A 17,093-nucleotide genomic window follows, 5' to 3' on the forward strand; every position below is an offset into this window, starting at 1 on the left:
AAGTAACATATACATAGGAGAAATACTAGAGATTTTAAAGGCATTCAGATGAGGCACACACAAACAAAATGAAAATCTGTATTACAACCCGGTCTCAACATTTACTAGCCCAAGACTTATTATTTCAAACCGCTCATCATATATTAGCCATATACTCATAAACAAAATGTTTTCTTTACCAATTGTCTCACATCATTAAAATTCTGCTTTTTTAGCAGGTGTTCATGATGTTTCCCCCCATATCAAAAAGTCTTTCTGACAGTTCGAATTTTAGTCCACTTATTACTACAGTAAATCCTGCCAATAACTTTTTCTTGTATATTTTTTTAACTTTCTAGGAATAATAAAACCTATAATCATATTATCAAGTTGTATCAACAAACCCCAAACCAACCAACTCATGTCCAAAAAAGAGGGCACTAAGACCGGAATGGTGTAGCTCAGTGGGTTAAGCATCCTTCCACAAACTGAAAGGTTGCCTGTTGGATTCAGGGTCAGGACACATGCCTGGGTTGCAGGCCAGGTCCCTGGTTGGGAGCGTGCAAGAGGCAACCAATTGTTGTTTCTCTCCCTCTCTTTCTCCCTCCCTTCCCCTGTCTCTAAAAATAAATAAATAAAATCTCTCTTTTTTTTAAGAGGGTACTAAATAAAAAAGATTAACAAGGAAATATTGACTCTGAAAAGCTCAAAGTATCGGCTGCTTCTTAATTTTATTTATAAATTTTTTTAATCCTCACCCAAGGATATGCTTTTAATTGATTTTAGGGAAAGAGAATCATTGATGTGAGAGAGAAACATCAATTGGTTGCCTCCTGCACAGCCCAAACCAGTGATGGAACCCACAACCTAGGTATGTGTCCTGACTCAGAATCAAACTCAAAATCTTGTTTGGTGTACCAGAGGACACTCCAACCAACTGAGCCATCCAGCCAGGGCAGTATTTGCTGCTTTTTTACAAATGAAAAATATTGGTGATTTGAGGACAACAAAAATTACCGAAAACAAACATTCTAACTCTCTTAAATATCTAATATTTTCTTCTTATTGTCTTTTGATAAATTTGGTCTTAAAGAAAAACAAAACCATAAAAGCTTTTGGAAGTTTTTTCTATCTTAAGAATCCCACCCCCAAAAAAGCATTGATTTCAACCCATTTTAGGATACAATCAGTGCAAAGCACAATGTAACACATTAATAATGTAAATAAAACCATGCACATCTTGTTCCAGGGGAATATGATATATAGGGCAGAGCCAGTAGGATTAGAAACCAATTGACTATTATCAAATAAGACAAGTAACTTAAGACTCATAAGCATTTCCTTTGTAACTACAACACCAGAAGCTCAGGTTTCACATAGCTAGAGGTACACTGTGCAAATTTATCTTTGAATTTCCCACTATACTAACACTGGTACTGCGCAATCACTTGTCACAGTGAACAGCAGCTAGCCACCACCAGCTATAAAATATGTTGCTAGTCTGCATACAGATCTACTTAAGATCAAATCATATATCCCATGTAAATTATGATTTACATCCTCATTAAGAACATGGATGCAAAAATCCTTATCAAAATAGTAATATGCTGAATTCAGCACATATAAAAAGAGTAATTCGTTATAACCAAGAGTGTTTTTGGTCAGAGTTCAAGGTTAGTTTAATATTCAAAAATTAGTCTATGTAATTCATGGTATTAAAAGATTAAGGAGAAAAACAATATAATCATTTCCAAGATGCAGAAAAAGCATTTGACAAAATTTAATACCAACTCATGATTAAAAATAATAATAACAAACTACCTACCAAACAGGAACATAAGAAAACTTCTCCAATCTATAAAGGGCATCTTTGAAACACCTACAGCTAACATAGTAACTAACAGTGAAATAGTAAGTGCTTTCCCCCTTAAATTGGGAACAAAACAAAGATGTCTATTTCCACTAACATTGAGTATTGTACCTGAAATTCCAGCCAATGCAATAAGGCAAGAAAAGAAAACTATACAGACTGATTGGAAAAAAGTAAAACGCTCTAAATGCGACATGATTGTTTACACAGACAACCCTAATGAATCTACCAAAATAAGCTACTAGAATAAGTAAATTAGCACATCACAGAACATAAGGTCAATATACAAAATCAGTTATATTTCCATATACTACAGCAGTCATTTTCAACCTTTTTCATCTCATAGCACACATAAACTAATTACTAAAATTCTGCAGCACACCAAAAAATACTATATATTTTTGCCAACCTGACAAGTAACATGTGTAATTTTGATTCATTCACACCAGATGGCTATTGTTGTGTTGGCTGTTGTCATTTTCTTATTCGAAAATCTAACGGAAAAGAGGTCAGTGCCCCTGACTAAATTCTTGCAGCACACCAGTGTGCTGTGATACACCAGCTGAAAATCGCTGTGCTACAAAGCCCTGGCCAGTTAGCTCAGTTAGTTAGAGCATCATCCCAATACACAAAGGTTACGGTTTCAATCTCTGAATCAGGGTACATACAAGAATCAGCCAGTGAATGCATAAATAAGTAGAACAATAAATCGATATTCTCTCTCTCTCTCTCTCTCTCTCTCTCTCTCTTTCTTCCTCACCCCTACTCCCTTCCTCTCTCTCTAAAGTCAATATAAAAAAACTGCTGTGCTACAGCAAAGACTGGGAAAATGAAATTTTAAATATCCACTTACAATAGCATCAAAAAACCCCAAAATACTAGGAAAAGGTGAACAAAAGACACAGAAGACCCTGACACTAAAAACTACATAACACTAAGAAAAATTAAAGAATACCTAACAAAATGGAAAAATACATTATATTCATGCATCAGAAGATTCAATATTGTTAAGATGTCAATTCTCCCCTAAACTGATCTACAGATTCGGTACAATCATAATTCCATCCAGCTTTTCTGTAGAAATTCACAAAGTCTAAAACTTACATGGAAATGCAAAGAACCTAAAATATCCAAAGCAAGCTTGAAAAATAAAGGGGAAAAAAGAAAAGAACAAATTTGAGGACTTAAATTACTTCATTTCAAAACTTACCACAAAACAATAGTAATCAAGACAGTGGGATACTGGAATAGGACTAGACAGATCGGTGAAATAGAACAGAGAACCCAGAATGAGATACACACTTATACGGTTTTAAATTTCAACAAGTGTCAAAGCAATCTAATGAGAAGAAAATAATCTTTACAACAAATGGTGCTAAAATAACTGGATATTCATAAGAAGCAAAATAAATCTCAACATGCATTTTATATCACACACTTATTTATTCCAGATGGGTCATAGTACTAAATGTAATAACTAAATCCATAAAACTTCCAGGAGAAAACATAGAAGAATATCTTTATGACTTGGGGACAGGCAAAGGCTTCTTAGAGGTGCAATAACCATAAAAGGAAAAAAGCCAGAATTGAAAGCTTCTGCTCATCTAAGAACATCATTAAGAAAATGAACACTCTTCAACAAATGGTGCTGGGAGAACTGGACAGGGACATGCAAAAAAATGAAACTAGACCACCAACTTACACCATACACCAGAATAAACTCAAGATGGATCAAAGACTTAAATGTAAGCTGTGATACCATAAAAGTCTTAGAGGAAAAAATAGGCAGGAAAATTTCAGATATCACACACAGCAACATTTTCACTGATATATCTCCTAATGCAAGAGAAATAAAGGGAAGAATAAATAAACGGGACCACATCAAACTAAAGGGTTTCCTCTCAGCAAAAGAAAACATCAGCAAGGTGAAAAGGGAACCAACCATATGGGAAAATATACTTGCCAATGATACCTCAGACAAGGGGTTGATCTCCAAAATATATAAAGAACTTACACGACCTGAACAAACACTGCTCCAAAGAGGACATACAGAGGGTCCATGAACATCACTAGCCATCAGAGAGATGCAAATAAAAACCACAATGGGATATCACCTCACACCAGTCAGAATGGCCATCATTAATAAATCAACAAACAACAAGTGCTGGAGAGGATGTGGAGAAAAGGGAACCCGAGTGCATTGTTGGTGGGAATGCAGACTAGTGCAGCCCCTGTGGAAAACACTATGGAATTTCCTCAAAAAACTAAAAATGGAACTACCTTTTGAACCAGCAATTCCATTGCTAGGATTATATCCAAAGAATTCTGAAACACCAATTCAAAAGAACCTATGCGCCCCTATGTTCATAGCAGCACTATTTACAATAGCCAAGTGCTGGAAACAGCCTAAGTGCCCATCAGTAGATGAGTGGATCAAAAAACTGGGGTACATTTACACAATGGAATACTATGTAGCAGAAAGAAAGAAGGAACTTCTACCATTTGCAACAACATGGATGGAACTAGAGAGAATTATGCTTAACGAAATAAGCCAGGCAACGGAAGAAAAATATGTTATGCTATCACCTGTTATAGGAGACTAATGAACAACACAAGCAAACGAGCAAACTTTAACTAGAGGTATGTAAACAAGGAATAAACTAACAGTGACAAGGGGGGAGAGGGGAGGGAGAGAAGCAGGTAAGAAGGGGAAGGGTCTAGTCAAAGAATATTTATAAATGACCCATGGACAACAGGGTGGGGACTGACTGTGGGTGCAGGGGTGGGCAGGGTGCGGGGAAGCAACAGGGAAACAAGTGGGACAACTGTAACAGAAAAACAAACAAAAATTTTTAGTGGAGGGAAAAAAATGAAAGCAAAATAAATTAATAAATGAGCCAGCAACCCCCTCCCCCCAAAAAACTCACATGTAGGACAGTGAACAAAAGAAAATGTAAAGTATGGAAATGCAATTTTAGTGAATATTAGAAGGACAAGGATTTTCCTTCACATTGTATATTTTTCTCCCTAGCTGATCGCTCCAGAATTTGGCATTCTAAAGAAGCAATGACATAAGGTTCTTTGCATAAAACTAATAAGACCAGTTGTGCAGACTGGTGCAGCCACTATGGAGAACAGTATGGAATTACCTCAAAAGATTAAAAATGGAACTGTCTTTTGAACCAGCGACTCCACTACTAGGATTATACCCGAAGAATCTTGAAACACCAATTCAAAAGAACTTATGCACTCCTATGTTCATTGCAGCACTGTTTACAATAGCTAAGTGCTGGAAACAACCTAAGTGCCCATCTGTAGATGAGTGGATCAAAAAACTGTGGTACATTTACACAATGGAATACTATGCAGCAGAAAGAAAGAAGGAACTCCTGCCATTTGCAACAACATGGATGGAACTAGAGAGAATTATGCTTAGTGAAACAAGCCAGGCAAAGAAAGAAAAATACCATATGATATCACCTAATACAGGAAACTAAAGAACAACACAAACAAAGGAACTAAATAGAACAAAGAGCAGAATAGCAGTCAATAGGGGGGAGGGGAGAGGGAGAGAAGGGGGATAAGTAAGGGAAGGGTTTAGTCAAAGAACCCGTATAAAAGACTCATGGACATGGACAACGGGGAGGGATATGATTGCGGGAGAGGGGGTGGGTTGGGTGGGGGAAAGAAATTAGGGGAAAATGGGACAACTGTAATTGAAAAACCAAAAAAAAAAAAAAAAAAAAAAAAAATAAGACCAGTTGTTAATAGAGGTTTTGTTGACCATGACTTTGACTGGAATGTCATGCCTCAAGGAGACATGCTCAGGCTTTGGTGGTTACCAAAAAGCCCTGAGGAACTGCGATTGACTTTCAAAGGTAATAAAAGCCCACGAGAAAAAAGGCCTGGTACTTTGGTTGGTTGTGTGGTCCATGGCAATCTTTCCAGGAAAGAAACAAAGGTTGCTTTCCTGAAAGATGGCTAGAAGGGACCTTAAAGCACAATTGAAAACCCGAAGGACTTGGAAAAGACAGGTGTTTACAGGCAAGGCTGAATGGCAGGTATGTGGCTCAGCTCCTGTGCCCTGAAGGGCAGACTGAAAGTTACCCTGAAGGTTCCCTGTGTAAGTTCCAGCAAAGCGGACGTAAAGATCATATGTGATCATTTGCTGCTCTTGTTGAGTTTACGCAAACGAACAGGATAAATTAAAACTGGACTTAATGTGGTCCTTTTAATGACAAGGAGGGTAATCTTAAGGAGAAAAATCACAATTCAAGGAACACCACAATGCTCAGCGGTAAAGGAGTGCAGCTAACTGTCTTTAAAAATTATTTTCATTTAAAGTTTGTTTTCCTTTGAAAGTTAAACTAGGTCTGTGACATCATCAAAGATGCTTAGTTTACAAGCAAGTAGAATGTCAAATGCCTTGCAACTGGATGTCTTTCCAACAAGAGAGTCTTATAGATATAGAGACTGGTTTGTGGGTTATGTTGTATAAATTAACATGTGTGCTCTGTTTTCATAGGGCATAAGCCTACGATCTCATTACCTAAGTGATTGTCCGTATGTAGAGGCCTCACTTAATCCTGTCTGCACTGCTGCCTCCTGAGACTCAATCATTTGGCTAAACTAAGTGGCTGGGTTGGTGAAGCATGGGGTGGTCTGTGGGCTTCACTTTAAAACTAGTTTTGCTTTTCTATCCTAAAGGCTTGGGCAGAAAGGGCCCAGAGGTCTGAGAGGAGGGAAACCTAAAATGTTCCCCTCAGCCCAAACTAAGTATAGTGGGCAAAAGGGTTTTGGACAGGTGTGACGTGCCTTGCACAACTTCCTCCAAAGAGCCTTTTTTTCCCCCCCTAATATGGGACACTGAAAAATTAATCCCTGCCTTTTCTCATCTAGTGGTTATGGATTAAATGATGCCTTTTAACCCTGTTGCCAAATATGTTGCCCCCAGAATACAACAAGGATGCCAGCCTGTTAAACCAAGCATGTCATGGTCCGCGGACAGCCAACTGACCTGGAGTCTGCAACATCCTTCCCCATGTGGGAAGGCCACCCTCCCCTCCACACCCCTACTCTTATTAGGGATTTCTGGACCCAAGGGTAGGTAGGACAACGACCATGTCCGCTTGAAGCAGCAAGAGGAGTACGAGACCTTCAACCATTTTCCTTTATAAGATTATAAAGGGTCTTAAGTCTGAGAGGGGGGAATTGTTATTTTATATTGTTATAAAAAATTAATTACTTTTTTAATAAAAATAATATAGGAAAGGGTGAAGCCAAAGAACTTGTATGCACGACCCATGGACATGAACTAAGGGGGGTGGGGTAGGACTGCTGGGGGAAGGGGTTACTGGGCGGAGGGGAGTAAAGAGGGAAGAAATTGGAACTATTGTAACAACATAATCAATAAAATATACAAAAAAAAAAAAGAAAGAAAATGAACAGAAAAGCCACAGACTGAGAGAAACTATTTGCAAAACATATATATGACCAAGGGCCAGTATCTAGTATATATAAAGAACTCTTACAACTCTATAGTCAAAAAATTTGATTAAATTTTCACAAGGAAAATATACAAATGGCCAAAAGAACATAAAAAAATGTTCAACATCATTAATAATCAGGGAAATGCAAATTAAAACAACCGTGAAATAGCACTAAACATTCGCAAGAATAGCTGAAGTTAAAAGACTGACAACACAACTATTAGCAAGAATATAAAACAATTAGAACTCTCATACATTGTTAGTAATATTTTGGAATAAGTTCTAGCAATTTCTTATAAAACTAAACATATGCCTATGTATATGACCCAGCAATTCCATTCCTAAATTTACCCAAGAACTGAAAACAAATGTTCACAAAAAGATCTGTAATGAGTGTTATTGACAACAGAAACTTATTCAAAATATCAAAAAAACTGTAAAAGCCCAGATGTGTATCAACAGAAGACTGTATAAACAAAGTGAATTATAGTCAAAAAACAGAATGGGCTTTCTGGCAGTGACAACCTCCCCACAACAACATGCCTCTTGCAAAGGATCTCCTTCATCCCTCTCCAGAATAGAAGAGGAAACACAAGAAGCACCTCATGCAGAGCCCCAATTCCTACTTTATGGATGTGAAATGTCCGGGATCCTATAAACTCATCACCATCTTTAGCCATGCACAAATGGTAGTTTTGTGTGTTGGCTGATCCACTGTCCTCTGTCAGCCTACAGGAGGAAAAGCAAGGCTCACAGAAGGATGCTCCCTCAGAAGAAAGCAGCACGAAAAGCACCCCAAATTAGGATGGGTAAGTAGCATCCCAATAAACACATTTTGGATGCATTAAAAAAAAAAAGAATTGACTTCCAGCCAAGACGGAGGCATAGGTAGACACACTTCACCTCCCTCCGCAACCATAAAAAGGATTACATCTACCTCAAAAGAAAAAACAGAACTACCAGAAAATCAAACTGCATGGAATTCCAACGAAGATATAAAGAAGTGATACTCATCTAGACGGGTAGGAGCGGCGGAAACTGGGAGCCGAGGCAGAGAAGACATGGTGTAGCTGCAGTGGCAGCAGCAACAAGGCAATGGCTGAGGCTGGCCAGTGAAAAGAGGAGTCACACATTATAAAAGCTCGGAGGGACACCAGGGAAGAATCTCAGCCCCAGGCCAGACATTGCTTCTGGCTATGAAAACCAGTGGAGGTTGGGACAGAGGAAGAAACTGCCAGTCTCTCAAGACAGTCCATTTAGTGGGTCCCCAGAGTCCTAGAATGTATGCAATCCCACCCTCTCTGGGAACCATCACCAGGACAACAGCTAGAGGGGCTCTAGTTGTATACAGGAAGCAGGTGAAGTGACTGGAAACTGGGCGAGTGCTGAGCAAGTGGCATTGTTCCCGCTCAGACCTCTCCCCCACATACAGCACCACAAGGCAGTAAAACAAGTCGCCCACACTGATGAATACCTAAGGGTCCACCCCTACCCTGTACAACGTAACAGGTGCAACAGCGCAACGTAAGACACAGAGGCAAATACAGAAGGTTGTTAAGTTGAGGAGACAGAGGAGTATGGCCCAAAAGAGGGAGCAGATCAAGGCTCCAAGAGGGAGAACTAAGCGATGAGGAGATAGCCAACCTAACAGACGCAGAGTTCAAAACACTGGTGATAAAGATGCTCACAGAAATTATTGAGTACAGCAAACACATAAGGTAAGAAGTGAAGGCTATACTAGGTGAAATGAAAAATCAACATGAAACCAATGATGAAGGGAAGAAAGCCAGGGTTCAAATCAACGATTTGGAACATAAGGAAGAAATAAATAGTCAACCAGTACAGAATGAAGAAAAAAGAACTGAAAAAAACGAGGAGAGGTTTAGGAACCTCTGGGACAACTTTAAACATGCCAAAATCCAATTTACAGGGGTGTCAGAAGGAAAAGAGGAAGAGCAAGAAATTGAAAACTTATTTGAAAAATAATGAAGGAAAACTTCCCTAATTTGGTGAAGGAAATAGACATACAAGTCCAGGAAGCACAGAATCCCAAACAAGCTAGACCCAAAGAGGGCCACACCAAGACACAAGATAATTAAAATGCTAAAGGTTAAAGGTAAAGAGAGACTCTTAAAAGCAGTAAGAGAAAAGCAGAGAAGTCCTTACAAAGGAGTTCCCATAAGACTGTCAGCTGATTTCTTAAAAAGGAACTTTAGAGGCAAGAAGGCTCTGACAAGAAGTATTCAAAGTAACATATAGCAAGGACCTACAACCAAGATTACTCTATCCAGCAAAGCTATCGTTTACAATGGAAAGGCAGATAAAGTGCTTCTCAGACAAGGTAAAGCTAAAGGAGTTCATCATCACCAAGCCCTTATTATGTGAAATGTTAAAGGGATACATTTAAGAAAAAATGATCAAAACTATGAACAGTAAAACGACAACAAATAGCAATCAACAAATGAATCTAAAAAAACAAAACAAACTAAGCAAACAACTAAAACAGAAACAGAATCACAGATATGGAGATCATATGGAGGGTCATCAGTGGGGCAGGGGAAGGGGGAGAATGGGGAGAAAGGTGCAGGGATCAAGAAGCATAACTGGTAGGAACAAAATAGACAGGGGCATGTTAAGAAAAGTATAGGAAAGGGTGAAGCCAAAGAACTTACATGCACAACTTATTGACATGAACTAAGCGGGGAGGGATTGGTGGAGGAAACGGGAGTACCGGGGGTGGGGGGGCGGAGGGGGACAAAGGGAAGGAAATATAGTTAGGACAACTATAACAGCATAATCAATAAAATATATTAAAAAAAAACAGAATGGTACTCAACAATATAAAAGAACAAACTATTGCTACAATAGCAACATGAATGTATCCTGAAAACAGGTTGAGTGAAAGATGCCTTTCTCAAATGAATAGTTACTATATGAATTGGTTTACATGTTCCATTTGTATGGAATAGGCAAAACCAATTAATGATAAAAACAAAATCATAACAGTGGTTGCTTGGGACTGAAGGAACATTTCCAGGAATGAAAGAACTTTCTGGGATAATGGCAATGTTTTATGCCTTGATAGGAATTTAAGTTATACAGGTGCAACCATTTGCCAAAACTCATCAAACAATAACCCTTAAGACCATGCATTTCATTGCATGCAAATTTCACTCCCTTAAAATATTGAACTCTAGTTTGTTATACAAGCAGAAATATTCAGGAGTAAAATATATTGACATCTGAAACACACCTTGAAGTACAGCAAAAATTTAAGATAGATTCATGAATGGATAGATGGATAAAACAGCAAATGATAATTGTAGAACCTATGTGATGTATTTATGGGTGTCTACCATACAATTCTTTCAACTTATCTGTACTTTTGAATATTTTCATAATAAAACGCTGGAAACAAATTTTAATTAGGAATTACTACATGAACAGTATACACCAAATCAATAACAACAGCTGCTACTACCACCATTAACTAAGTGATTATTATGTGTGCATTCACATATGTTACATCTAATCCCTACATTTTCCAGATGAGGGAACTGATACATAGAAAGGCTAAGAAACTTGTTCTAGCTTCATATAGCTACTAATTGGTGAAGGCAGGATTCTAAATCCAAGTCTTACTATATAAGAGCTGCTCTTCCCATTAGATCACACTGTCTTAATGAACTCACAGGATTTGGCCCAATTAACTATTTTATGCTACCATGGAATTCTGTGTTATTGACTTAGTAGATTATTTCTACTTATTGTGGGTTATAACAGCAAGGGCTTTGGTAATCAATGACACTGTCATTCCATTCTAATGGGAAAGGCAATAACATGGCTGCTGTTATTCTTATCTCCTTTCAAAGATATTATGATACCAGACATAAATGCCAAAACCATGACACAATTTTCTTAAACAAAATTCTTTACCTCATTTCTCGTTCTTCATGTTGAGCGATAAGGTTGCTATAAAAATTCTCCAGTGTCACTTTGGTCATTGTCACTCTTTCTTTTGTGTGATTACTCATGGATGAACAAGGCGTTGACCCTGTCATTGCCATGGCTGCTAGAAACAAAGAAAAGAAGTTTTAGTCTTGAGTTAGAATCTACTGATTATGCACTCTCCTACTCTACTGGTAGGACTGTAAATTGGTACAACTTTTCTGGAAGACAAACAAATAAATAACAGAACACTTGGTGAAATAAGTATATATTAATGTCCTATAACCCAGAAGTACTATCCCTAGTAGCCCTGGCTGGTTTAGCTCAGTGGATTGAGCGTCGGCCTGCGAGCTAAGTGTCGCTGGTTCGATCTTCCAGTCAGGGTACATCAGAGAAGGAAAACTCTGACTCCAAAAAACCTCCGCTGCCTTACAGCATACCTCTTCAGGGGAAAGGCTAAGGGAGTAAACCCTGACAGAAAATCCGGAGCCGGAGTCCCTAAGGCGGTTTGACGTTGTAGTCAACACCGGCAACTCCTGCGGCGCACCTGAACCCAAGCTGTATCGACTCCGTCTTTCCCTTGGACCCTTCAGCTGCGAAGAGAGGGGGGGTCTGCTGCATGGGCAACAGCAGACCCTCCATATTACCCTGCCCAGGCTCTGTAGCTTCAGCGTCATCGCAAGATGTCGATTCAACACGGGAGGAGACAGATACCATGTCACTCCCGAGTCGGACTGCACAGTCATTCTCGGCGGTGCAGATAGACTCTGAAGAAGCTACACCATCGTCTCTTGAGACGGACGGCTGCCGACGACGACGACTATCCCTAGGTAAAAGGCCTAGAGAAATTGTCACTCAGGCTCTTAAGGGCACAAGCACAAGGATGTGCATTACAGAGGATGTTCATTAGACTATCATTTTGTTAGGGGAAGTTAGAGGAAATTCAGTAAGGAAATAAATAAAACGCTGTGGTTGCATACAGAGAAATACCATGTAGCAGTCAGAAGCAAGTCTACCTGTACCTAAAAGTGATATGAATATACTTTTAAAATAGTGTTGTAGTTTTTAAAAGAAAACATAATCACAATAACATAAGTGTAAGTTAAAAATATGTAACATAGCCCTGATTGGTGTGGTTCAGTGGGTTGAACGCCAGCCTGTGAACTGAAAGGTCGGCAGTTCAATTCCTGGTCAGGGCACATGCCTGGGTTGTGGGCTGGGTCCCAGTTGGGGGTGTGAGAGAAGCAACCGATTGATGCGGTTTCTCTCCCACATCGATGTTTTTCTCCCCCTCTTTCGGCCTCCTTTGCACTCTCTCTAAAAAGTATATAAAATCTTTTTTAAAAAATATTTTACTCTTCTAAAATATATTTTTTAAAAGAATACATAGTATAGACACAGTACAATTCTTTGCCATCTAGGAATCTACTTTGGAGAACTCAAAGACCTGTAAGGATTCACACACAAGAGGGCTTGATGCAGCATTGTAAACAAAAGAAGACTATAAATAACTTGAATATCCAACAACAGAACTGATTAAAGTATGGAAAAAGTCCTAAAATAAAATAATATTCAGACAATTAAAATATGTTCAAATGTTTAATGTCAAGGAAAATGTTTCCAATCCAAGTAGAAAGAGCAGGTTATGAAACAGAATGTATACCATGATCTCAATTTTGTTTATGTATTTACTATATGTGCACAGAATTATTAGAAGTATATATCAAAATGTTATCAGTGGTTTAACACTAGGCTGTGAGAATACAATAGTTCATTTTATTCTTGTTTATGCTTTCCACATTTTCTGTATTTTCTTCAATAACCATGTGCTATTACCATTAAGTTACCAATAACTTTTAAATTTATAATTTCTACAGTTTAAAAAAATCCGACTAAAATGTTCATCTATAAGTATATATGTACTCTGACATATCTATTTGATAAGTGTTCACTATCTATTTGAATTTATAAGTTAAAACAAAGGCCTATGATGAAAACAACATTACTAACAAAAAAACTGAAAAATAATTTTAGTGATGGAAGAGACCATAAAAACAAGGCACCCTAAGTTCCTAGTTTTACATATGAGAAAGCCAATACTAATAAAGTTTAAACAGCTGATAGAACATTTTTTTCCTAAATTTAAATCTCATTTTCCCCAGAAATTCTGCCACCCTACATTGTCCCACTTGACCAGATTGCTCACCAACCCTGACTTGCTCCAGCACTGGCAATAATGTTCAATATTGAATCCTCATCATGTCTTCCTCCCACACAACCTGCCTCTCAGTCTGTCTTTTCATCCCAAAATAAAGCTGACTAAACATCAGGAGGAGCCAAAGTCCATTTTCAAAGGTAGTGTATTTTATGAAAAGTTTTCTGAAGTTTCTCCTCTTAATACTTTAGCAGCTTTTTTGTTTTGTATACCAAACTAAGGCTTTTAAGGAATGTGCAAACACTTGTTATTACTAAGAAAAAAGACAACATTAAACAATTTCTAAAATGATACTCAGGAGAAAAACAAGACTAATCCTTTCAGAGCAAAGAGACCCTGCTTCAGAGTCAAACATTTTGATCCATAATGCGCCAAAATGACCAGTAATCACAAATCCAAGACATTGAACTCAGCTCTATCTTATTACAAAAAAATTTTTTTCATGGGAAGTTTCTGCTAATACCAAGGCAAATTCAAGTGTTTTTAGGATTATCATAATTTTAAAAAAAGAAAAAAAAAAACCCTCTGTTGGTTCATAAAGCTTGGGTGTGGTTCCTTATTTGTCAGCCTGTACCCTCTCTCCACCCACAATGAAAACCACATGCACTCTAAGTTTGGTGAAGAAACTTTAAAACCAGATTTAAAAACAAGTCTGAAGCAAGTGAGCACTTTGTATTCCACTCCTCCCCTGTGTGAAAATTTCTGGAGACCCCTTATACATTTTAACAACTGATAATACTTCAACTTAAAAATAAAACGATCAGAGAGTTTAAGCCTGAGATGAACAAGTGCCTTCCATATAATAGGTGGTTAGTAAATGAAAGTTTTAAGTTGAGCAAGTGAGTGATTTTTCAGTTGTCAACAAAGCTAAAAGAACAAAATTACATCTACATTGGTAAGCGTATAAAAATTGGGGGGGAAAGTTTTGACCCATTTAAGTCACTGGCATGACTTCTTAAACTTTTAAAAAGAATAACAGATCAAGTTCACTCAAAGATGGTTATGTAGTAGGCCAACAAGTTTCCAAGCAGAATGGTTTCTGACCTTCACATACAGTCTCCAATGTAAAGCAAAGGTTGCACTGTCCTTCTCTTCTACCTTTTTTCAAAACCTCCGCCTGTTCCTCATCCACTGATAAAAGGGTTAGCCTAACTCTAAAAACCTTTCATCGAAAGATACAATGACTCTTGCCCTACAGCAATTTATAGACTTACTTGGTCAACCAAATACTAATGGGGTTTTTTTTCATGATATTATTTATTTGTTTTTAGAGAGGGGAAGGGAGGAAGGAAGAGAGGGAGAGAACATCAACTTGTGGTTGCCTCTCGCGGGCCCCCAGCTGGGGACCTGGCCCACAACCCAGGCATGTGCCCTGACTGGGAACTGAACTGGCAAACCTTTGGTTTGCAGTCTGGAGCTCAATCCACTGAGTCACACCAGCCAGGGCCCAAATACTTTTTATAAGACATGGCTTTCCCTCATGCTTTTGATAATCCAAGCCCTCATGCCCTGACCTACAGACCATTGGAGGCCCTTGGCCTATTTGTTTCATTCTCCAACTCTGCAGAATTAGGGAATAACAGGTAGGTGAGAAATTCTTAAAAGTTAAAAAATATATAACAAAAGAACATGATCCTCATAAGTCAGGGGTAGGCACTGCCAACATAAAAGGAGATCGAATGAAAACCATTGTTTTATTCAATGTAGAGTGTTATACCTGGTTGACTTTACAATGGTACTGTTATCTCTATAAATACATCTTCTCTCACTAATTTCTTTATTTACTTCTTCGTGACTGGACAATCCAGTATCTTTCATTTGGACAATTCAACACTGGGCCAAGACTATTCCTTAAGAGTCACCCATCTAACTTTTCTTACTAAACTGTTAGCCACTGGAAAGCAAGTGCCCTGTCTTACACTGCTCTTACCCAATCTCACGCACAATGCTATGCACTCAGTGAGCACCCTATAAAGAGCTTACTAGGAAAACACTTGTGTTTATGTCCATTACTTGGAATTAAGAATATATATGTGTGTGGTGGAAAATGGTTTTCCATGCAGAGCTGGAGGATAGAGTTCCCATCCTCTTGCGAGGAAGCTGCTACCTGTCTGGGGTTAAGTGGAGCCTGTCACTGTGACGGTTGCTTTATGTCCAGCGAAACCCCGGCTACGACCCGGGTAACTCTAATTCACAGGCGAGCTGACCTGAGAGGAGAGGAGGCCCAGGGTCTGCTCTACCCTGCCTTCCTCTGCACAGTCCTCTGCGTCTTTTAATGCATTCAAAGTGCAACTGGGAGATGCGGTCTCTCTCTACGAGCCCTTGTGCACACTTTCTGGCACAGAATTGTCTCTAAGTCCTTATCAACTTTCCTTTCTCACTCTCTTCTTAAAAGAAGAGTCCTCCCTACATTTTCCTGTGATTTTGAGATTCTCTGAAGCGTAGTACCCAGACACTGACCATGAGGGAGCAGGCTCAAAAGTACCACACCCTATGGTGGGCTTTCGACATCTCTGCCTCACACTACGACTCTCGGGTTCTTCGGCTCCAGAAAAAAGAAAAGGAGGTGAAAACTGCCAATGAGCGAGAGCCCAGAGGAGACTGAGAGACGGCAGCGAGCAGACAAAGCTGGCACCACGGAAAGAAGAGGGCCTGGCTCCCCGCCCCAGCCGCACACGAAGCAAGAGTGAGGCGGGGTGGGCAGCCGGGGGCTCGGAAGCCGTGGAGAGGACGGACCGGGCGCCCCCGGAGACCCGGAGAGCAGTCGAGGGGCCGGGAGGGCGGGGCTGGAAAGGGGCATGCAGACGGGAAGGGGACAGTCCCAACGAGTCGGGAGCAGAGGAGAAGGGAAAAGCCTGGGATGGACCGCAGACAACGGCAGCAAGGCACTCACCAGAGCCCCGACGGAGGCTGGGCTGCGGGCGGCGCAGAGCCGTAGCCGCCGGCCGGGCCGGAGGTCTCGACGTGCGGGCAGAAGCCCCAGCGGCAGCCGCCAGCCGGCCAGAGGAGGGGAGGGGACGGTTGAAGTGCTCTGAATTAGGGGACTAGGGGCGGTTGCGAAGGAGAACAACAGGAAGCTCCCCAACTGCCGGAAAAGACGGCGGCACGGAGGGGCCAAGGAAGCCGGTCCCCCGCCGCGGAGAGGGGCTGGCGGGGAGGCCTGCGGCCGGGATGCGCAAGCGTAACTTCCCGGAGACGCGGCGGGGACGGCAGGACTGCGCGTGCGCGGCTCCGCTCCACCCACCACCCACACCTTCCCCGCCTCACCAGAGCGGAGTCCGGGCTGAGAGCAGAACTGTGAGGTGGGGGGGCGGTCCCGGAGTGGGCAAGGCCGGGGGGCGGGAAGTTCCCTTTGTGTCTTGTTTTTACACGTTTTATTTTGAAATAGACTCACAATAAGTTGCAGAATTAGTACAAAGAGGCCCCGTACACCCATCAGCCACCCAGCGTCCCTTCCTTCAACATCTTACATAGGTAGGCTACACTATCAAAACCAGGAAATTGACGTTGGCACAATTCAATGAACTAGAACGATAACAATCACTTAGATTACAGCCTTACACGGATTTAACCAGTTTGACATGCACTTATT

At 40.1% G+C, this 17,093-nt stretch overlaps 1 protein-coding gene and 1 pseudogene across 1 annotated transcript in view; one reads left to right on the top strand and one right to left on the bottom strand.

Moving 5' to 3' along the window:
- Positions 1-16,697, bottom strand: part of STK38 (serine/threonine kinase 38) — a 46,863-nt gene extending 30,166 nt beyond the window's left edge. Inside the window, exons 1-2 of the mRNA XM_090282306.1 lie at positions 16,395-16,697; positions 11,275-11,407 (exon numbers count right to left, since the gene is read on the bottom strand). Coding sequence (XP_090138432.1) covers positions 11,275-11,405 — 131 coding nt within the window. The 5' untranslated portion in view covers positions 11,406-11,407; positions 16,395-16,697. The remainder of the gene's footprint in view (positions 1-11,274; positions 11,408-16,394) is intronic.
- Positions 7,878-8,454, top strand: LOC150006925 (small ribosomal subunit protein eS27 pseudogene; annotated as a pseudogene).
- Positions 16,698-17,093: the final 396 nt, after the last annotated feature.

The sequence above is a fragment of the Furipterus horrens genome, unplaced genomic scaffold (assembly GCF_987537825.1).
Source record: "Furipterus horrens unplaced genomic scaffold, mFurHor1.1.pri manual_scaffold_6, whole genome shotgun sequence".
In the NCBI taxonomy this organism is placed as follows: Eukaryota; Metazoa; Chordata; class Mammalia; order Chiroptera; family Furipteridae; genus Furipterus; species Furipterus horrens.